Consider the following 22,822-nt stretch of genomic DNA (forward strand, 5'->3'; position numbering starts at 1 on the left):
ACCCATGGTTAATTATCCTTTATGAAATTACCTTAAGTTATATAATATATTTTATAAACATGAGAATATAATATAGTGATCTAAAAAATATATATATCGTTTAATTAAAATTTTAACTCAGTAAATTTTTATTATGATTTTATCTATAAATAAGTTTATTAGGTCCATATCTAAGCTGGAAACTTCGGAAAACTGCTTTCCACCTTATTTAGCCCATTAAAATCTTTTCCCAGAAAGAAACTTTTTCCTGTGAATTTATTTTTATTTCTTGTTAATTATAGACGAGATATAGTCTTTTTAAAAATAATTTTTTGCATATTTCTAACCCTCAGAAAACTGCCTCAACATAAACTAAACCCTTTAAAATATATTATTGAATTATTTTAATGGTGGCTTAAACATTTCAACAAGAACCATATTGAGCCCACAAATTTATCTTAACCCTTTGGCGCCCGACATATTTCCCGTGAACAAAAAATTTTTTTTTCTAAAACTGAGTTAAATAAGACGTAAATAACACATTTTCAACGTTTTTTATTTTAAAAAGTGTATATATATAGAATTATAAAATGTTACCGATTGTCATCATTGGGATATTCATATGTAAAAAAATATACAATTTATTTTGAATGATAAGAAATAAAACAATTGCGATTTTTATTTAAACATAAAGATATTTTACATTTTAAACATTCAAATCTGGTATAACCATTTTTGCAATTCTTGCATCTTGGTCTGTGAGCCGCCGAGGGCCAATGCCCTATTTTATCGAATCTAATATCTAAGATTGGATGAAAACTATTCAATTTCTTTCTCTTTTTTTCAATCTTCAAATTATGTTTACCTTCTTTTCCATAATTTTCCTTACCAACCATCATTATCCTTTAGTTATCCGAGTTTTAAACGCTAAAAGAGATATATATTTATCATCTTTCTGTTTGATGTACACAGGAATCTAATAAATGAAAGAAAATTCGCATGTAAAAGCGCTTCCATTTTATGTCAATTCTGAATAGTTTAATTAACATATCATGGAGATCCACTCCTCCCATACCAGCATTATAATTTTGAATTATAGCCGGAATTTCGACATTAATAAAAGATTTTTCAGATACCGACCATCTTTTCGTTCGTGATGAGGGATTTATACCCATAAATAATGATATCGTGATAACCGATTTGTTATCAAACCATTTGCAAATTATAATATTATTATTAGAATCCACTTTATAATCAAGGGACCCTCTTCCTTTTTTCTTTAAGATTTTATCATCAACCAGATGGCATCCTAATAATCGATTAGATCTAATGGTCCCCGACATGATAAAGCCATTATCTTTGAGCGCAACTGCTAAATTATATGAAGGAAAAAAGTTATCCGTGTAAATTTTATGATTTTTATGTGGGGGAACAGTTTCTAATAGTCGTATAACAATATCTCCGCTAATTCCCATCAAAGTTTTTTTTATATTTGTGCATTTTCCTAAATATATTTCGAAATCATATAGCATTTCAGATGATCCACATAAAGCGAAATTTTTAATTCCCCATTTATGCAGTTTTGTTGAGCTAATATATTGTTTAAATTCACATCGCCCTTTGAAGGGGACTATCATTTCATCAATTGATAATTTTTCCTCTAATTGAATCTTTCTCATGTACATTTTTAATGCACTAATAAATGGTCTTAGTTTGAAAAGTTTATCGTAATTAGGCTGGCCCCTAAGGATTATATTATTATTATCATTAATATGAAAGTATTTTCTCAATTCCAAGAATCCGTTTCTTGTCATGCATTGAGAAATTTGAGGAATCACTGTCTCTATAGCCCAATATTGCCTTATTGATGGCAATTCAACAATGCCCGTATAAAGGTGAATTCCTAGAAATTTTTCAATTTCACTACTATTTGTATTTGTTGATTTGCCAGATAATTGAAAAGAATAAATATTCGTTTGCTCTACTAAATTGTTAATAATATCATCGTCTATAAATTTTTTAAAATATTTGTAAGGCAAAATTTCCTTATCAGGTGGAGGCAAAAATTCTTGTTTAAATTCTGTATTATATTTATGAATCCTTATTTCGCCATAGGGTTTTCCTATTACTTGGGATAATATCATTATCATTATCATAATTTTCCAGTTCCAACCCAATATCTGGTAAAATATCATAGGTCATATTTAGATCAACTACTGTGGCATTTTCAAAGTCATCATCCTTCTCAATATCTACATCAGATATATCTCCCTCTAGTATAATACATGTTGAGGTCATCTAAAAATTATTTATAAAATTTTTTAAAAAATATAAAATAAAATTTTCACTTTCTTAACATTTTGCAAATATTATAGTGGCTTGCTAAATGGAAAATAGCCTATATTCAATTCTTACTATATCATATTTTCAATATTCAATTTTAAAAAATTTATGGAAAAAATTACATAAGTAAATCCAAATGTTACCAATTTGGATTTTCTTTAAAAAATCATATAAAAAATAGTTATTGTTAATTTTTTTTTACTAAATATGAAATACTAGTAATAATCTATCATAAAAATATTATTTACCTTTGATTTATATATATTTATACAGAATGGTAATCGATGTAAAAGTGTAAAAATTTTGGCGCCTAAAATACCTAACTTTGAATTTATATTCTGATATAATAAAATAATGATTTTAACAGGTTAATGATAAAATATGAAAGAATAAATATTGTTTTGTAAATTAATGTGTCTAAATAGCAACCATTCGTTTTTTAAATATAAAAATTAATAGATTAAAAATTTAGATGACAAATGAACTCGCTGGGCGCGAAAGGGTTAATAGCTTAAGACCTGATGGTATGACAACTAAACCTTGGGCCCTCGGAAAATCACTAATATTAGACTACACATGCGTTTCTTCATTCTCCTCTAGAATAAATATCAATCCACTAACACCATCAGGAACAAAAAAAAGAGCGATCATAAAAATTTTAACAATTTTCTATTTATTCCAATAGTGACTTCCATAAACGGCAATTTTCGCCATTTACATAAAAATTTTAAAAAATCTAGATACATAAATCTTGAATTTTACAAACGAAGCTAAGTATTTTATATATATGCATCAAAAAATTGTGATAGAAATTTTTAGATATAATTATGGTTCCCTTTTGGGAACACAAATATGAAATTGTTTTTTTTTAAATTTTTTAATATTTTAATTTTAGTGTTTTAAATGCTAGGATAGAAATTTTTAATAAAATATTGTTTTATATATATTAAAAAAAATTTAATAAATATTACCTTATTTACAACTAGCCCTTTTCCTTTATGGTTAGGAAATTATAAAAAATAAAATTTTATATTACATAATCTAAAATAACTCTTTTCTTCAAAATTAAAAAGAAAAGAAGTGTATGCATTAAATTATTTCCTACATTATTATTAATAATATTTATTTTAGATGAGTACTTTAAACGATAAATGTATTATTCAAATTAGAAGAATTATTACGATATTATTTAATATGACAGTCTATGTAAATGAGGATTAAAGGAAATATATATATTTGAAATTTTGTGAATATTATAATACTTTTCAATTTTAGGAAAGAATTCTATTTTTTATTTTACCCTTAATCTTTTGCCTTTTAATTTTTATATCTTATTATTTTATAACTATGTTAGATCATGTAATAAAATGATAGTAAAATTATTTATTCCTAGTTATATATATACGCTATTTATTGTAAAGATCATATCAAATATAATTACGAATGAGAATATTTTATCTAAATCTATTGTATCATATAAACAAGATTCTATATAAAACTATAAATTAACAATAATTGACAGCTCATCACTTCTTCAACGTCATCACGACACTTTCCCCCTTTACAAACAATTTTTCCTTTTTCCATCTCATACTCACCCTCCAGCATCATACCATTCCAATGTACTCCAGCATCATACCATTCCATTCATTCGACCAAATCCCATCTGCCTCCCATTTGCCCATTACCATTCATCATCATCCCAATCCCATATGACTGCTAAATCTCATTCGAATATTACCCATCATTCATCATCATCCCAATCCCATATGACTGCTAAATCTCATTCGAATATTACCCATCATTCATCATCATCCCAATCCCATATGACTGCTAAATCTCATTCGAATATTACCCATCATTCATCATCATCCCAATCCCATATGACTGCTAAATCTCATTCGAATTACCCATCATTCATCATCATCCCAATCCCATATGACTGCTAAATCTCATTCGAATTACCCATCATTCATCATCATCCCAATCCCATATGACTGCTAAATCTCATTCGAATATTACCCATCATTCATCATCATCCCAATCCCATATGACTGCTAAATCTCATTCGAATATTACCCATCATTCATCATCATCCCAATCCCATATGACTGCTAAATCTCATTCGAATATTACCCATCATTCATCATCATCCCAATCCCATATGACTGCTAAATCTCATTCGAATTACCCATCATTCATCATCATCCCAATCCCATATGACTGCTAAATCTCATTCGAATATTACCCATCATTCATCATCATCCCAATCCCATATGACTGCTAAATCTCATTCGAATATTACCCATCATTCATCATCATCCCAATCCCATATGACTGCTAAATCTCATTCGAATATTACCCATCATTCATCATCATCCCAATCCCATATGACTGCTAAATCTCATTCGAATATTACCCATCATTCATCATCATCCAAATCCCATTCCCATCACCATCCCTAATTATTTTATCATTACCATTCTTCATCATTCCTCAAATCAAACTAGCTCATTGCAAATCAAATACACAAATCAAATTAGACCATTGCAAATCAAACTAGACCATCGACAAATCAAATTTGACCATTGCCAAATCCCCATTTGACCATTACCATTGTTAATCATTTGCCCATTACCATTCTTCATCATTCCTCATCTAATTCACCATTGTTCTCCAAATCATTATCCATCTTGTATCATTCGCAATACCCATCATTCATCATCACCCCCAAATCTCCATTTGACCCTTTATTTGTATCATTATCATGTCCCTGGTTCAGTCCCGGGTTTCGGCACAGGGTTGCCAGTTCAAAATTTTCAAATTGCGAGAGAAATTTGGTATTATGTGGGAGAAATTTGAAAATTGCGGTAGAAATATGAAAATTGCTAAAAAAAAAAATTGCGGGCCGAAAGCCCGCATAGTGCCGGCCATCGTCCGGGATTTTGAATTGACTTAATTATCCGCCTATTATTTTTTATAATTATACAAAGTCGACAACTATTTTTCAAAATCAAATAACATCTTGATTTATTAAAATATATTAATATATAAAAAAACCAACGATCTTTTTTAAATATAAAAGAATGTAAACAAGATAAAATTTTATAAAAAAACGATTTTAATTTTAATTTTAAAATTAAAAATATATTTTATGCGAATGTCCCGCAAAACGACTGCCATTGGAAATCTACCGTATGTGTGTGTATAACATTATAGGGATAGGCGCTTAATTATCACGTAACACGTTTAAATACATAATAAGGTACTCTAAAAATAAGAAATAATACAGATGCAACTACAGTTGCGGCAATTGTAATCACTTATCTTGTAGTACAACATTCACAGAGATACTTATCATCACAATGTTGGTAGAATCTTTCTCCCATAATATTTAACGACTCTAATACAAATGAAAACTATACTTGTAGAACAAAAATGAGCAAGGCTATCATCAATGTTTTAGGTCCTAAATCCAGGAGGTCAATTCTTGACGATTTGAAAGATGACATACATATGCAATTCTAACAGATGCATCTAATAAGGAAAATATTAAAATATTTTCCTTGATCCTCCGCTATTTCAACAAAATTAAGGTCGTTTCAATAAAACTATTAATCCCCTCGAATAGTGAAAAATCAAAGACATAGCTAACCATATAATGGTAAATATAGCAGATTCGAGATTATCAATAAATAGCATGTCAGCTTTCTGATCTGATAATGCCTCAGTGAATTTTGTAAAAACAGAGTGTATTTACAGCAGGGCTGTGCCGATCCACATATTTTCACCGAACCGATCCAATCCGATATTGGTTCAAAACTGATCCGGTCCGATATTGGTACAAAACCGATCCGATACCGATCCGATATTTATATTGATTTTTCACCACCCGAACCAAATTTAATTAAGAAATCAATATTTTTTATGCAAATGCATTTAATTTAATTTTTTTATTTCAACAATAATTTTAAAAAAATTATATTATAATAGATAAAATAATTATAATAATATATCCATTTTATGTTGGTTTATAAAATTGTAATATTTAACCATATAAAATTATAATGTATTAGATTTTTTTTTTAAAATAAATATGAGGGCCTCTAGATTTTCAGGCATAGGATCAAAATATTTTACCAAATATTAGTTTTATTAAGAATTACTAATATTGTTGGCTGACTTTCAGGGTTCTCTTTTTGAAAAAAATTTGATTTGTTTTTTTTCTCTAATATTTCTCCTTCTTATTAGCTCTTCGAATTTCGTTTTGATGGAATCGCTTAAATTGTTTCCGAATATTTGTTGTATTAAAATGAATTTTCCATTATTCCTCCCCGCGAAATTAGAATTTCCGGAGATAACGCATTTTGCAAAAATTCTCTGTTATCTATATCAAAATATTTCCATAATTCAGAAAAAAATAAATTTTTTATTTAAAGTATAAATAAATAAAATTAGTGTTATTTTTTTTTAAAAAAAAATTAAAATTAAATAAAACTTTGGGTGTTTCCTTTCTATTTATATAAAAAAAACTTTTAAAATCTATTTAAAAAAATAAATAACATTTGCATTATTTTAAAAAAAAAATATTATTAATGTAAAATAGAAACTCACTGAAACTCGGAAAAATTTATTATTTTTTTATATATTTTTTTTAAAAAATATTTTAAAAAAAATAAAATAAATATGATGTAATAATAATTCAAAGTTTTATTACTCAAAAGTTTTAAGAATTGCATTTTTAGTAAAAGGATCGGATCGGATCGGATCGGGTTTTTTAGAGGTATCGGCCGAATCCGTTATTTTTGGGAAAAGTTAAATATCGGTACCGATCCGATATTTAATATCGGCACAGCCCTAATTTACAGAATTGAGTCAGCACAATGTAGGTTACGATATGTTCCTAATACCCGCCATCGATAGAATTTTAAATTTTTTAAACCTTTAAAAAAATATTTCTTAAATAAAGATTATAAAAGTTGTCCTAACGCAGAGGTATATTTAGGAATTATTTCACATGTAGGAAATCTACATGCGATTCTTAACAAAGATTCACAAAATTATGCTGCAGATGTGTTCATCTTTAGTTAAAAATTGAAAATAAATTTTATGGCGCCTTTGTTAAAACTTAATTATATTTTATTTGAGATTTAAATAATAGAACTAAATGTTTACCGTCGTTATTGAGATATTTATAAAATTCCTGGCATGACCATTAACTCGGCCTCTAATGTTGTTAAAGCAATCCAATTTCTCTCTTTCCAGGCAGTCCTCATCAGGCTTCAAATGCGCTTGATGAGGCATTAGAATGAGGTAAGGAGAAGACATACTCGCATATTTTATCCAAGCATGGGGATTTATCGTTATTATGAAAAAATTCTACCTATTTCTCCTCTGCTTATAGACCATCTAACTTTAAGTATTTTGGCGAATCATAAAAAATAGAGAGAATTACAATCTCCTCAAACAAGACATCAATGTCTTCGGCATTTTTAATATATTTATTAAATTATAAAAACCATCAATTGATGGTTTCTGTTCCAAGGTCATAATATTGATAAACTTTGTAAATAGAGTTATTAAAATCAAATTTTAATTGTAAATATTCTAAAATTGTCTTAATAAAAAATATCTGCTTCATTTAAAAATGTACTAATTAGAGTATTATTTGAACATTTTAATATAATATTTTTAGCAATAGCGCCATAAAATTTATTATCAATTTTTAACTGTAGAGATGAACAGAGCTGCAGCATGACTTTGTAAATCCTTTTTAATAAAGAATATTTTGATTGCAACTGAATATTAACTGCATGAAGTAGATTTCCTACATGTAAAACGAATCACAAATGTGCTTCTGCCATTTCATACTCGAAAAAATTTCAAAATTTTAGGACAGCTTTTAAAATCTCTATTTAAGAAGTATTTTTTTAAAGGTTTGTAAAATTATAAAATTCTATCGATGACAGGTATTAATGACAACCACATGGTAGGTATATATAGCAACAACTAAGTCAGAACACTTCACCAACTCTTTTAATTCATTAATTCTTTAATTGAAGAACTAAGTTAAAACATTTCATCACAATTATTTCGACATCCACAGATAGGGCATTAATCGCCTATGGCATATACAACCAATTGGTATTAATTAATTATTGTGCTGCCTCAATTCGGTAACTTTGGCTGTTGCCAAAATTTACAGAGGCATTATCAGCATAGAAAGCTGACATGCAAATCATTGATAACCCTGAATCAGCTATATACACCTTTATGTGGCAAGCTACATTGTTGGACTTTTCACAAACCGAGGAAAATTTTTAACAGTTTTATTAAAATGTTCTTATTCTTGTTGATATTAGATGCATCTCGTCTAGAATTGACCTCTAGGATTCAGGTACTAAAACACTTATGATAGCCTTGCTCATTTTTGTTCTGCCTCAAGTAAGATTTGCACTTATATTAGAGTCGTTAAATATTATGAGAAAAAGATTCGACCCACATTGTGATGATATAGCTCTGTGAATATTGATATACATGATAGATGTATACTATTTCCGCAAATGTAGTTGCATCTATTTATTATTTTGAGATGATTTTTGTATTGCAATCGATGTTGATATACTCCCCTGTACTGACTATAAATGAAATGATGTTGATTTATTATTGGATAAAAATAAAACAGGAGACATGTTTTTCGAATAAATATTTAAAATTTATTTTAAAAATATAAAAATAATCAATTAATGTCTCTCAAAATTATTATTTATATATTAAAAACGTTAAAAATACTATTAAAAAGAATTGCGGGAGAAATTAAAAAATTGCGATAGATTTTTGCTGGGAGATTTCCAATTGCGGTATTTTTGCGGGAGAGAGAAGTCTGCGTGTAAACTAAGCTGATGGGGGGAGACATGGCAACTCTGTTTCGGCAACTTGTATTTAATCTAAATCTATTGTATCATATAAACAAGATCCACGTATATGTATTTCTATATAAAACTATAAATTAATAATAATTGACAGCCCATCACTTCTTCAACGTCATCACGACATTTATTATCTTCAGTTCCTTATATATCATCCCATTCTCCGCTCGTTACTTCAATCTTGCTTCTTATATTTATCCTTTACATTTTTTAATTCATTTTTTTTTATATATACATGCAACTTAAAATATTTTAGCAATTTTTTTTTATTTTCATTGCACTTTTTTTTATATAGTATATTTAGTTTTGTTAAACAAGCCCTATTTCGGGTCGATTTTTAATAACGGCCCGATTAAAGAAAGAAAGAAAGAAAGAAAGAAAGAAAGAAAGAAAGAAAGAAAGAAAGAAAGATGAAAGAAAGAAAGAAAGATAACCAAAATAACATTATGTAAGCCTAAAGTAGTGTTGTTAAACGGCTCGGCTCGATTTGATCTGATTTTTTAAAAAGGCTAACTCGACCGCCCTTTTTTAAAAATCGGCTCAAAATGAGCCGTTTAAACAACACTAACATAAAGGATTTTGCTCATAGCTGACAGAAATGCTTGGAGATCTATTGCCGAATCTCCGCTAAAATCTTAATCCTGCCGTTTTGAAATATCAAACCCGAATCGGTTTTTTTAATTTAATAACACCAAGTATATTTCCTCCCTCACTTTTAAACTAGTGTTGTTAAACGGCTAACTCGATATTTCATCCAAAAATACTACACACCCCCTGAAGATTTTGCTTAGAAGGAATCAAGATCTAGACATGTATAAACGAAAGCTCTAAGCTTAGGCAAAATTTATAGTGGATCCGATCCGACCCGTTTTAACAGCTGATCGATTTTTAAAACCGGTTTATGAGAAATCAATTTTTCTTTATTAAAACCAATATTTCATAAGTTATTATTGTGTATAGAATTAAAGACAAAATCAATATTATTACAAAAAAAATTGATCATCTCATAAACCGATTTTAAAAACCGATCAGCTGTTAAATCGGGTCGGATGGGATCCACTATGATTGCGGCCTTAGGCAAAAATTTTCCGGCTAAAATATCGCATTAGCCATTATAAAAAATGGGCTCAAAACTAGCTGTTTTAACAACACTAGTTTTAACAAAATAAAATATTACCAAAATCTATCTGATTTTTTTTCTTCTGAACCTTGCTAAATTTCAAATTTAAGAATATTTTGTTTTTTAAATCATAAATAATATCAGGTTTGGTTTGATGAATAAAATAAAATAAAAGCTAAAAATAAAAAAATTAACTAATGAGTGTTGACTCGAATAAAATAAGCAGCTGGAGAGAGATGGGGGGTTTGGTTGCTCTTCTCTTCTCTTTCTCTTCTCTCTCTCTCTTCTCTTCTCTCTCTCTTCTTCTCTTCTCTTCTCTTCTCTCTCTCTCTCTCTTCTCTCTTCTCTTCTCTTCTCTTCTCTTCTCTTCTCTTCTCTTCTCTTCTCTTCTCTTCTAAACGGTTATAACCCAATATTTTAGACCAAAAAAATGTAACGCAAGGCTGAAGGACTCGTTCGTAGAAAGCAGAAATTATCACAGCACGTTTAAAGTGGCGTACAGAATAAATTTCGACAATTTTTTTTTTCAATAGATTTTTTATTTATATATAAAAATTAATAGTAGTAATTTTAACTACCTTAAAACTAAAATTAAAACGATCCGCTGAATCCTATAATCAATATAAGATTTTCAATGCGATTTTGTAATATATTTCCGATTTAATCAAAATTTCCAGATTAAGCTACCACACGAAATAATTTAATATTGAGATAATTCGAATCATCGTGGACTCTATATCCCACGAAATTATTTATACCAAGTTATTGGTTGGAAAATAACCTTTAAAACGAGATATATATGCAATTATAAACCCCCCCCCCCCATATAGATAAATCGCTTTATCTCTTTCCGCTCCGCCCTCATTAGCAAATGTTAGGTTTGTTACAATACTTTCTTTATAGAGAAAAGAAATTTGCCTAAATTCCTAAATTAAATAAAGCGCTTAATAAATTACAAATATAAAGAATCTCATTATTGGGGATTTATCAATTTATCTCCACTTTTGTGTGAGTGTTGTTATTTTAAATATATAATCCAATTTTATTATAAATTAAATATAATGTATAATATACATATATATATATATATATATATATAACAATCAATTGTTATAATTATTAAGTTTAGTTTTAAATATAATTATAATACTTATAACGATACTATTATATACAATGGTAGCTTCCCCTATACAGACTTTCATTTTTTTAGTGAATTGGCGAGAGGGTTAAAAGAAAAAAATAAGTATCCCGATAATTTATTGTACACAAAGAATTAACAACTTTAAACAAAAATGGTTCAGCGTGAGAGTCGCATCTAGACTCGACTCCTGGTAAGATCATCGTTCCTCGAATTATCGACGAATGAAGATATCCTGGCACTCTTGGTAATACGAATCTCGTCGTCCCCAACTGCTTCGCCCTTATCCTCCAATCTTTCTGGTAACGGATGTAATCTCTTCAATTCCTCAAGTCCCCTAGAAGCATCCATATTTTTATCTTTGTTAAGCCCGAATACATTGGGTTTCTTTTTTTTTGATTGGAGGTGTTGGGAAGGAAGTGGAGGGGTGGAACAAAACAAAATTTTTAATATAAAAATCTTAAATCGATTTATAAACAATTTAAAAATAATTAAATTAAAATGAGAAATTTTTTTTAAAAATAAACAGTCAAATAATTTAGGGATGTGACCGAACCCTCATTTTTTGTATAAGGGTTCACATCCTTGACAAAAAAAAAATTAAGGAAAAAAAAACGTTTACTCTGTAAAAGAGAGAATTCATTTTGCCTTGGTGTCCTTCTTCGGCTCTATCCTGTAAAATATAAATAAAACTAGTAAAAAAAAACTATGCTCAAGCTTAATATTCTGTTTTTACTCCTCACGCATTAAAATACAATTGTCCAAACTTACACTTTCAAATTCAGAGTTTGGAATGCTCTTCAATATGAAGAGATTTTTAATCCCTCCTAAGGATTTATGATTCTTGGATTAAAGGTTACCGAAAATTCCAAAAAAAAATTTTCGCGATTCTATACATAAATAATCTTTCACGATTGAAATCGCATTTAAAGAAAAAATTTCTAGTTTTAACCTATTTTTACGAATCAAGCTCACATGCCTTCCTCTATTCAGTGTTGCTAAACGGTTTCGATTTGAGCCGAATCTTAAAAACCGGCCTATTAGCGAACTAAAATATTCGAATTATCCGTTTTTAAGAGTCGGCTCAGATCGAGTCGTTTTAGCAACACTAGTTCTATCATAGTTTGACTTAATTTTGCTTATAATAAAAAAAAAATAGAATAAACGTGTTCAGGTTTGTACGTCGACTGAAGATAAAATGAAATGCATTTTATTCATCGGGAGGTTTTTGGTTTAAAAATTATAATTAAATTAGGGTATATCTCGAATATACCATCAAATCGTTGAACCCCTTATCTTTATCCATCTTATTCAGTCGCATCGATTGTCTCCTATTGGCCGTTAGGCGATTAAAGGAGTCGTGGCCGGGTAACCGGAAGTTCCCTCTTCTGGATCTTCTAAAGCGCGAAAAACCGAAATAAGCGAACAGACCGGTAATCGCGAGCGCGCAGAAGGCGAACACGGCCCCCATGAGCACGCTCTCCCCGCTCCCGATGCCGTTTACCTTCTCCGCCGATCCGTTAACATCCGTTTTGCAAATCGACCCGGGTTCGCACTTATCGGTCCCAGATTCCCTTCCTATTTTGATCCCGGGTTTGCAATCGATCATTTTCGGGGACACGGTTTTGAACGGGTAGGAAGATCGGTCCAACAGTTCCGAAATTTTGTCGGCAATGATTCGTGACAGGAAGGGATTCACCGCAAAATACAACATTTTCGAGTGGCTCATGTTGTTCTATGTTTTTTTTTGTTTTTTTTTGAGAATTAAGTTCTCTTAAATAAATTGAAAACAAACAAAAAAAACAGGTGATTTGGCTGAAATCGTACCTGGTTAAGGGTCGTTCTTTCGAAGCTTTTTAAGGCCCACAACAAATATCGAACATCCAATCTAGGTTGGTCGGTTACATCTGTTGAGCGTAATAATAATAATATTTATTTTATTTTTTTATAAACTGTTCAGTTATAAGAAACTCAAGATAGATTTGAAGCTATATTAATATTCAAGGATAGGTTCTAAATCGCTAAAACAAAAATCGCTAAAAATTGGGAACATGGCTTATATCTTCTAGAAAATTTTTAAAGTAAATTTGAAATTAATATTAATAGATACTAGGGGACTAAACACTTGTATTTAAATGAAAATTTAAAAAAAATCTCCAAAATGGAAGAAATATCATCCAAAATCCCAGTTTTGGGAATCAGATTGGGAATATGGATGATATTTCTTCCATTTTAGCGATTTTTTTTAAATTTTCAATTTAAATACAAGTGTTTAGTCCCCTAGTATCTATTAATATTAATTTCAAATTTACTTTAAAAATTTTCTAGGAGATATAAGCCATGTTCCCAATTTTTAGCGATTTTTGTTTTAGAGATTTAGAACGGGAACCATTATTCTTGCTTGACCAAATAAAGCAGAAAATTTAAAAAAAAACGACCTTTCTGGCAAAAAAAACTAAAACGTATTTAGAAAAATGTATTTTTAAAGATATAATTAATATACTATGAAAAAATTTATTTATTTTTTGAAAAAAAAAACAATATATTTTTGAAACGTGAGACAGAACACTAGTTGGGATATTCAGGATTTTCCAAGTAGTTGGATAATGGCTAAATGTCGACTAATTTGACTCAATCTTTTAGCGCCTGCCGGAAATAATCCGTTATCATTAGGACATTTTAAATTTTTATTAGTGTCTTTTAAATTCTATCTTTTTAAGAAAAACTCCAAGGACAAAGTGATAGTTTTAGGCTGAAAACTTGGTTTAGCCGGCTAAAAATATAGTAATTAGCCAACTATTATTCTAGCCAACGAATCTCCTAAGGAGTTTGGAAGTAATTACTATTATAATATATTTAGTCTAAATTTCGATATTCAAGTGCGTAGATGGATCAGGAATGAAAAGTGGTATTATTAGGGATCGGATGCTAGATTGATAAGTGGTGATAAATTCGGATAGTGTGATATAGTGAGAGTTTAGGATAGATGAGAACGAAGTATGAGATTAAGGGAGGAAGCGGATAAGATTTAGAGAAAGAGAAAATTATTTTAGAGTGGAAGAAGATAAGGGGACACAGAGAACGGAGTTTTTTTTTCTGAAGGGGGTTTAGAATTCCAAGAACAGAGAAAAGCATAAACTTTTATTTTTTTAATTTTAAAAGTAAAACATAGTAAAAACCTTTTTTTTTTTTGGATATTTCCAAAAGCAAAAATAATTTGAAAATTATCGCTAAACTTGTAATTATGGTCTTCCCAGCTTGGCTGAGTGTTGACTAAATTTTGATATACAATCAATTTGTGTAAAAGTTGTAAATAGTAAAATTAAAATGCTACCCTAATTTCTTTAACTCAATAACAATTTAGTTATCCTTATTTTTCGTTAAGGTTATCAAGCTTTACCTCTCTCCTAGCAGTAGTAGTAGTAGTAGTAGGTTTGTAACTAAAATTTATTTAGAGATAGAACTATATTTTATTAAATAAAAAAAAAACATTTAAAATTAATTTTTCAGTGATGCTGTCATATAAAGGGGGGCTTAAACTCGATTGCGATCGAAATTGAGGTTGAAGTGTCAATCAGCAATATATCCAATGCGCACTTATATTTAGTGATCATCCTATATTCCAAGGGGATTTGCTTTTTCGATGTAGCCACAAAAAATGTGAAAACAATGCTAACTTACTGGGAACCATCCCACCTGTAGGAAATTATATATTTTTTTTATAAACTTTTAGGTCCGACTCTGTGACGAATGGCGACGTAAAACGTGGTTAGAAGAGTTTCATTCTCTTGGGGGCTCGGCTCCTCTGCGTAGACGATTTCTAATGTGGAATCCCCATTTCCGCTCAATCGTTTGAGGCGTTTCGCGAGGAACGTAGGTTTTCTATTGTGCGCTTCGATTGCTTAAACGATTTTTTTAAAGAGTAAAATTGTTATGCTCCTAAAATTAAATAAAATATTCTTAAATCCAGCATCTTTCCTGGGAAAGAGGAAAATCTTCTTAGGTAACATGCTTAGATTTATATCCCCCCCCTCTTTTCATGAGTAGACACCAGAAACCTTCATGGGCCTTATTTCTTGACCAAACCCACCCCAGGCCAGCTGTAAAGAAATTTTTTTAGGCCCAAAATGGGCCCGGTCCAAGCCCACGATAAGTTTCAAAAAAAATTTCCCGAACCCGGCCTTAGCCCATATCCAAAAATTTAATTTTTTTTATTTATTTAATGAAAATAAACAATATTTAAATATGTTTAGGGCGACAATTTTGTTTACAATACTGAAATTTATTATTATTAGAAGAAGAAAAAAAGGACAATATTTCTTTAAATTAGCAAACTTGTTTCAAATGATCTAAATTTAAATTCAATAATTTTACCCAAGCCCAGCTCAAGCTTATTTTAAAAAAAATTAAATCCATGCACGGCCCAGGTCCGCTATACCCGGACCTAGTAGGTCTCGGGTATAGACACCGCTCAAAAAACATGCGGGATAGTAAAATGGACAAATACAGTATAATTGGATATCAACTTTATAACATAATATATATATCGTACGGGGATTCGGAATCTAGTGTTGCTAAACTACCTATCTTCAGTTAACCATATAAATCAGCCCTAGCCATATTTTTATCCAGAAGTATTCTAATCAATCTTCAAGTCGAGGCTCAACTTAGAAGCTTAATTCAATTTTTTTTAAAATCTAAATAGCTTAACTAAAACACAATAGAGATGGTTCAAAGTTAGGTATTTTAACAACACTATGGGAATCTCTCAATTTTAAATCATTTACTTCTGGCGATTTTTGGATTTTAAGAATCTCATTTTACAAGGAATTGCATTTCGGCATGTATAGAGTTGCCCAAACCGTAAATTTAAAAACAATTTTGCCATGAATTTCAACTTCTAATTTACATTAATTTTTATATGGATTTATCATAGAAATTTTAAAAAAATACTAAAATGTCTCTGGCTGAAATTGGTTGAAATGTATAGGGCAAATACTCTAACACATGCTAGAATACATTTTTAGATCGGATTTTTCTTTCTTTCTTTCTTCCTTCCTTTCTTTCTTTCTTTCTTTCTTTCTTTCTTTATCCCCACGGATACCATATCTCCATACCGACATATATAATACTAATGTATAATAGTGAAAATAAACCTTCCTCTTCCGAAATCGAATGATTGTGAGCGGCGGTTGACGTTGTCATGCGAGGAGGCTGCTCAGATTGGGCGATGACGTCCGAGTAGTGGGTCCATAGATACGTAATCAAGAAATTTTCTAGGCTTACCTTCAACACCTTTTGCCACTTAAAATAATTGTATATACATTACAACTTTATTTTTTATTTAATCTTACGTAATAATTCTCCGGTACACAGTGTCTACGTAAGAAAAAAAATCGAAGATAACACGCCCGAGATTTGCCTTCTTTTTTCTAACCTTAACTCCTAGAAGCCTACCCCCTACCCTTCTCCAGGATACATGAAATTTAAAGGCCCTTATCTCTCCCCCGCTCTCGTAGATGCGGTAGCTATATAACAATTTTACGAGAATTTCCTTATACGTATAAATATCTTATTTTCAACATCATACCGTTATTTACATTTTGATGATTCGAATGGAATATTTGTTCTAATATTATATTATATGGTCAGGCTGCAAATATAAGAGGTCACCGAGCCTAAAATGTCGAAATACAAAAAAACCCTGACTCAAATATTTACAGAAATGCGAATATTCTGACCCTGATCTAATGTAAAGACATGTAGAAGTTGATGGCCATCTTTCTTAGATTCCTTTATCTAGGAAACTACATTATATAGTTGAGCTTTTGCGTTAAAAAAAATGCGTAAAACCTGCTCCAAAGACAGATTGGAAAATAAGACGGTCACCATTCCTTGCGTGGCACCGAAAATCTCATGAGCCAGAGCTGAAATATTTGTGAAAAGTTTCTGTTCTTTAGTGGTCGCGGAATCCGCCATCTCATTAACCTTTGATATATAAAAAAAAATTTAATTATTCTCCTTTTTTCATCTAAAGTTGTTTAAAGGATAATTAACATCTCTCAATTAAAGATGAAAGAAAAATGATTTTTCCTTTAGGAAAATAAAACACAAATAAAAATGGTTTTCTTTTCATTCTTATTTAATTACTTTTCGTATACAAACAATTACTTGTGGAAAAATAAGGTCTTACTAATATTTCATTACAAATTTTTTCATTTAAATCATTTAAGATATTACTCCTTTTTTTTAAAAAAAATTAAGCTTATTTTTAAAAAAAACAATAGTATGTTTTTTGTGTGTTTTTTTCATTTTTTTTTGTTTTTTATTTTACATTCCTAATCTTAATACCTTATTTTTTTATTGGTATTTAGAAAGAACACATGGATACCTTATCCTTTATTCATTGCTCTCATCATTCACTTCTTCCAGCTGTTTGAATTTTTATTTCTTACATGTTTCCAGGATGCAAAAAAATGTAAAAGGTTTGGGTTCGGTTCAGGAATTTTGCATAAAGGCTCAAGTTCAAAAAATTAAAAACTTTTTATGAAGCATTCATTCATATATATATCGGAGACCTGCGGAGGTATCATTCGCACCCCGGCCTGAATTTTAATTAAAATTTTTTATAGATAACAAATGACGATTTAAAATATTCGGCTTGGCCCGGGTATTTTTTTAAAAAAAATTTAAACCCGGCCCGGCTCGATACTATCCGGTCCCTGTATCCGCCGGAATTAGAACCGCCCGAATACAGCTGGGTAAATAATTTTAATATTTTTTTTATGATAAATTTAGGGATAAGTTTAATCTTGGAAAGGCCTCTCCCGACCGAAACATATGTTGCTAGGATAGACAGGGTTTGAGATTAGGTTTTCCTAACTTTTCTTCCTTCTCAATATATTCCAAGAATAATGGAGATCTTTCGTAATTCTTTTTCATTCCGAAAAATTCAAAAATTTTCCTCAGGACCAGGATAATCTATTTGGTTTTGAACCAATCGAAAGGAAGGGGAATTGTTAATCGTAAAACATTCATTATCACGTGATTCAATTATACGCCAATTTTGTATGAGATGTTTTCTAGCTCATGTTTGAGATGTCGACTTAGACACATAGAATTCGACATATCTTTATCTTCGATACTATGGATGATCAGTTTATTGAAGTTGTAAAGGTTTGGTTACCTCTTTTAATTTATCGGTTGTTCAGGTTAATTAGAAAATATTGAATTATGCAAGTTCTAGAGGTTCGGTTTGACACTCTTACCTATATTTTCTTCTTATTATTTTATTTTTTGCAAAGATGTTCAAATTGTTTCATTTAAGACAGCTATCCCGATAGTGGCTTTCATGACAAAATTTTAATGATAATACAAATCTTACCTATTTTATTTGGGGTGGGGGGGGGGGCTAGTACGCTCTCTAATTCCAGTTATAGCCCCCCGCTGCCTCAATCTTCTTCGATTTTATATTTTATTTCCTTCCTCATCTATTTCACTTATAATAACTACTAAATTTCAAATAGCTAATTTCATTTTTAAACATTCGTGATGAAAGAATCTAAGCCGCTTCCCGATGTGGAACTAGCCGGAACGGAATCGCGATGCGCGGTAAGATTGGAATATTTCCGCGGAATGGTCAAAATTTTGGCGGGGAGAAGTACGGTCTTGTTAGCATCGTTACTCGAGCAGTTCGATTTGCAGAGAATACTGGCACCATCTTCAGCACGATCTGCAAAGGGATATTTTATCAAAAACATTGTCATATAGATACTGAAAATATTTATGTGGCACTTTCTTAATGTAAGTAAATTGATGGCTTATCCACCTAGGTATATACGTAATTTTTACACAATAACGAAAATGAAATGACTTGTGGAGGAATAGCTCGACAAAGTGATACGCTTCATCGTGACGTTCAACGCGGCCTCGTGGGCTTGCTTATACGACGTAGTATCGACGCCTTTCGAACTTCCGGTAGTCGAAAGCCAATTCCATCTCGAGGGAACGGAATTCAAATCGGAAGTCAAGTTCCCAGAGCCATATTTGGCGGTTAAATTATGTGTGGCGTCTCCCGAATGACTTTCGGAAACGTTCGACATATCCATTTCTAAACCGCTACCCAAATCAGATGGCGTTAAAATGGTGGGAGATTTTGATCTGGTTAATTCAAAATCCAGGCTATCTTTGATGGAATGATCTTTGGTAGAATGTAACATCGAATTAAGAATTAAATGATTGACATCATTATGATTCTTCGGTTACAAATAATAAAATAAAAGTTTTTTTAAAATGGGAGAAACCCATGTGTCGTAAAGGACAAAATTACGAAAAACAAAACCTCACAAATTTAATTTATACATATTAACCTAAAGTTGTTTTCCTGATTTCGGCACCCGAATCAGATTTACCGGAAGTGAGAAATGCTTTAGGCACCAACAGCGTCGGATGTAAATAAATAATTGTCGTCAAGTTCGCTTCATTTTTATGTCCTATTTCTGTACTTTCTATATAAAAAAAATTCAAATTAATTCCTTTTTCTCCTTCCTTCTTTCCTTCTTTCCTTCCTTCCTTCTTTCTTTCCTTATTACCTTCTTTCTTTCTCAGTGACAAGAAGTGATTGTTCAATATTTATGGATTATTAGAAATTAGTTTTTCAAAATTTAACGACAAGTTAAATCCATTGTTTGTTTTTTTTTAAAAAAAGAACAAAAATTTATGTGACATTTTTATCGTTTTTTATTTGGTAAAATAATTTTAAAAAATTCGATTTAAAAATTTGTAATTCATAGAAATTTTTTGTAAAAATTTTATTTTTCTAAAATTCTTACATTTTTTTTTCTCTTTCTTTCTTCTTTTCTTTTATTTCTTCTTTCTTTCTTTCTTTCTTTTTCTTTGTTTCTTTCTCTCCTTCCTTTATATAAATGACGTTATTTAATATTTTTTTTTATATTGTCATTAAATTATCTAAAATGTTTGTAATTCATTATCCGAAAAAATACGTAATGTCATTTATCTAAAATTCTTTAGGGAATGTAGGTATTCTTATATCTGGATTTTACATTTTCTTTTCGTTCCAGCATATTCCTAATCTAATCTCTAGACAATTTCCGGCTGAAAATAAAAACAAAATCAAAAAGCTATAACATTTTACAATATAATAAACTTAAACTGATACAGAATTTTACCCGCAACGACATTCTGGAAAGAATAAGTGAATATGCTGGAATATGTTAGAATCGATAAGAGAATCTCCAAGATTTGGCAGATTTTTTACACTCCGCCATTTTGGAAAGTTTTTTAAAATTAATTATACTTATGAATAGTAAAAAAAATTAAAAAAATTCTTAGGAGAGTTGTAGATATTCTTAAATCTGGAATTTACATTTTTTTTTTCATTCCAGCTATTCCAGCAGCATAATCGGAATATCTTATTTTAAAAAACCATTTCCGGCTGAAAAATAAAAACAAAATCGAAAAAGCTAACATTTTACCAATGACATAGTAATAATACCTAGACTGACGATGCATCCATTAAAAGTGTGCAACAATAAAAACAGCTGGAGAAGCCATTTTTGTTACCCGTAATTCCTATGTCTGACGCGCAGACTTTATCAAAAAGATTGTTCTGATCCTCTAGATAATAAGAAAGCAAGTTATCGATTTAATATTAGTTTTTTTAACACGAACCAAAATGGCGTGTCCACTGATTTGCCATTCAACGACGCTTCCGTCAGCCTAGGTATTATTTTATGTCATCGCGTTTTACGAATATAATTTTTTTTTACCCGTAACGACATTCTGGAAGAAATGAGTGAATATGGCGGAATATGTGAGAATCGATAGTAGAATCCAAGATTCGGCAGATTTTTTGCACTCCGCCATTTTGGGAAGTTTTTTTTATGTTTTTTTTATATTTAAAAAAAAACTAATTGTTTAATTTGTTTAAATAAAACTGTTTTTTATTTTTGTGATTTTACTGAATTAATTATGAATGAAACATATTGATTAAAATTTTTAAAAATTTAATTTAATTTAAAAATTGTCAGAAGATTTTAATTAAATTCTCTTTTTTTTTTTAGAAAATTCCATTTTAGAATTTTAGAAATTCTATTTTAGAATTTTCCAAAAAATTTCTTAAAAAAATTTCTTAAAAAATTTTACAAATGAAAAAAAAAGTTTAATTGTCTTTAATTTTAATTTTTCATTCTTTTTTGTATTTTTTTTTTATAGTTTAATATTGAATTATTTTACTGACCTCAAAACAAATTGAGCACACCTGTCTAATTAGGGCAGATCTATTATTTTTCTTTCCTATTTTGAAATTATTTATCGGTATAATAAATGCGTTTCAAAAAAAATCTCTGTTTTTTTTATCTACTTCCGGAAAAAATGAAGTTTAATGTGCTCTCCTCCTATGGTTAATAGGAATCATGGATACAAATGTCCTCGACAAAAGTAAGGACCAAGAGAAGACACCGGACAAAAATGTCCTAATTTTAGAAATGTAAAAAAAAAAATTAAGTGCTTGAATCTTTTTTAAATTTTGAAAAATTGGGGGTCTTGGAATCCAGGGTAGTCTGGTCCGGGATCTTTTCTAACCACATTACACATCTGCCCGTGATTTTGTTAGAGGCATAAGTAAGTTCTATTCCTTTCAGCTAACCTTTGTTTATTTTTTGTTTTGCAAGTAAATCCAACCAAAATATTTGCCCTCTATACAGAAGTAAACAGATCCTTTCGCAGTTGTTTTACAGGTGGATGGATCCTAAGAATTTTTTACTACCGCTAGGAGAGGGGTATAACTGTTTCTAATTCAATATCCGTGTATTTTGTTTCTAAGCGATAATTTCTACCATGTTAGCTGGGGTTTTACATGTAAATAAGAATTACTTGGGAAAGATGGCTGAAAGGCAATAAAATTAGAATCATCTGATTATTTTATTTCCGGGGTGGAGAAGTGGGGGGGGGGGGGTTCCAGCTTGGGACACATTGATGGGCTATGTTTGTTCGTGTTATTTTTAAAAATGCAAATATTTTTATTAGTGGTTAAAAAAATGGGGATCTTAATTATTCATATGATGTTCTCCAATTTTTCACGACAAAGGAATTGAATTCTATTACCATAATTTTTAAAAAGAAAAAAAAGATATAAAGTTTGTATTTTTCTCTAATTATCAACAATATATTATAAAGTTCTTATTTCATAAAGTTCCAGTGCGCATGCGCAATTATAGAATTAGATATATCCCCTCCCCTCCTCTTTCTCCTATAGCAAATGATAAATATGGAGAGAGTTAACGATGATAATGG

The 22,822-nt window shown here is 30.1% G+C and overlaps 2 protein-coding genes across 2 annotated transcripts; both read right to left on the bottom strand.

Moving 5' to 3' along the window:
• Positions 1 to 926: 926 nt before the first annotated feature.
• Positions 927 to 4,013, bottom strand: LOC135922484 (piggyBac transposable element-derived protein 2-like). The gene is made up of 3 exons (XM_065456851.1): positions 3,936 to 4,013; positions 2,109 to 2,277; positions 927 to 2,059 (listed from the first exon to the last, which is right to left on the bottom strand). The coding sequence occupies exons 1-3, from the start codon at positions 4,011 to 4,013 to the stop codon at positions 927 to 929; spliced, it is 1,380 nt and encodes a 459-aa protein (XP_065312923.1).
• A 7,507-nt stretch (positions 4,014 to 11,520) lies between these two features.
• Positions 11,521 to 21,532, bottom strand: LOC135923043 (uncharacterized). The gene is made up of 11 exons (XM_065457648.1): positions 21,298 to 21,532; positions 19,879 to 20,016; positions 19,383 to 19,709; positions 19,054 to 19,241; positions 17,363 to 17,497; positions 16,666 to 16,813; positions 15,237 to 15,410; positions 13,337 to 13,416; positions 12,783 to 13,244; positions 12,132 to 12,182; positions 11,521 to 11,896 (listed from the first exon to the last, which is right to left on the bottom strand). Exons 1-11 carry the CDS (start codon positions 21,392 to 21,394, stop codon positions 11,687 to 11,689), a joined length of 2,010 nt encoding a protein of 669 aa, XP_065313720.1. The 5' UTR covers positions 21,395 to 21,532; the 3' UTR covers positions 11,521 to 11,686.
• Between the last annotated feature and the right edge of the window lie 1,290 nt (positions 21,533 to 22,822).

The sequence above is a fragment of the Gordionus sp. m RMFG-2023 genome, chromosome 1 (genome assembly GCF_954871325.1).
Source record: "Gordionus sp. m RMFG-2023 chromosome 1, tfGorSpeb1-WG-v2, whole genome shotgun sequence".
Taxonomy (NCBI): domain Eukaryota; kingdom Metazoa; phylum Nematomorpha; class Gordioida; order Chordodea; family Parachordodidae; genus Gordionus; species Gordionus sp. m RMFG-2023.

Excerpts from the sequence above, each read along its gene's own strand:
- LOC135923043 (XM_065457648.1), bottom strand. The coding sequence starts at position 21,394 with ATGGCGGAGTGCAAAAAATCTGCCGAATCTTGGATTCTACTATCGATT. Across the intron at positions 19,710-19,878 it reads AATCAGGAAAACAACTTTAG|ATCATTCCATCAAAGATAGC; the intron begins GTTAATATGTAT and ends ATTCTACCAAAG. Across the intron at positions 11,897-12,131 it reads TGAATTCTCTCTTTTACAGA|AAACCCAATGTATTCGGGCT; the intron begins GTAAACGTTTTT and ends TCAAAAAAAAAG.
- LOC135922484 (XM_065456851.1), bottom strand. The coding sequence starts at position 4,013 with ATGGTAATGGGCAAATGGGAGGCAGATGGGATTTGGTCGAATGAATGG. Across the intron at positions 2,278-3,935 it reads TGCTGGAGTACATTGGAATG|ATGACCTCAACATGTATTAT; the intron begins GTATGATGCTGG and ends AATAATTTTTAG. Across the intron at positions 2,060-2,108 it reads TGATAATGATATTATCCCAA|AATTTAAACAAGAATTTTTG; the intron begins GTAATAGGAAAA and ends AATATAATACAG.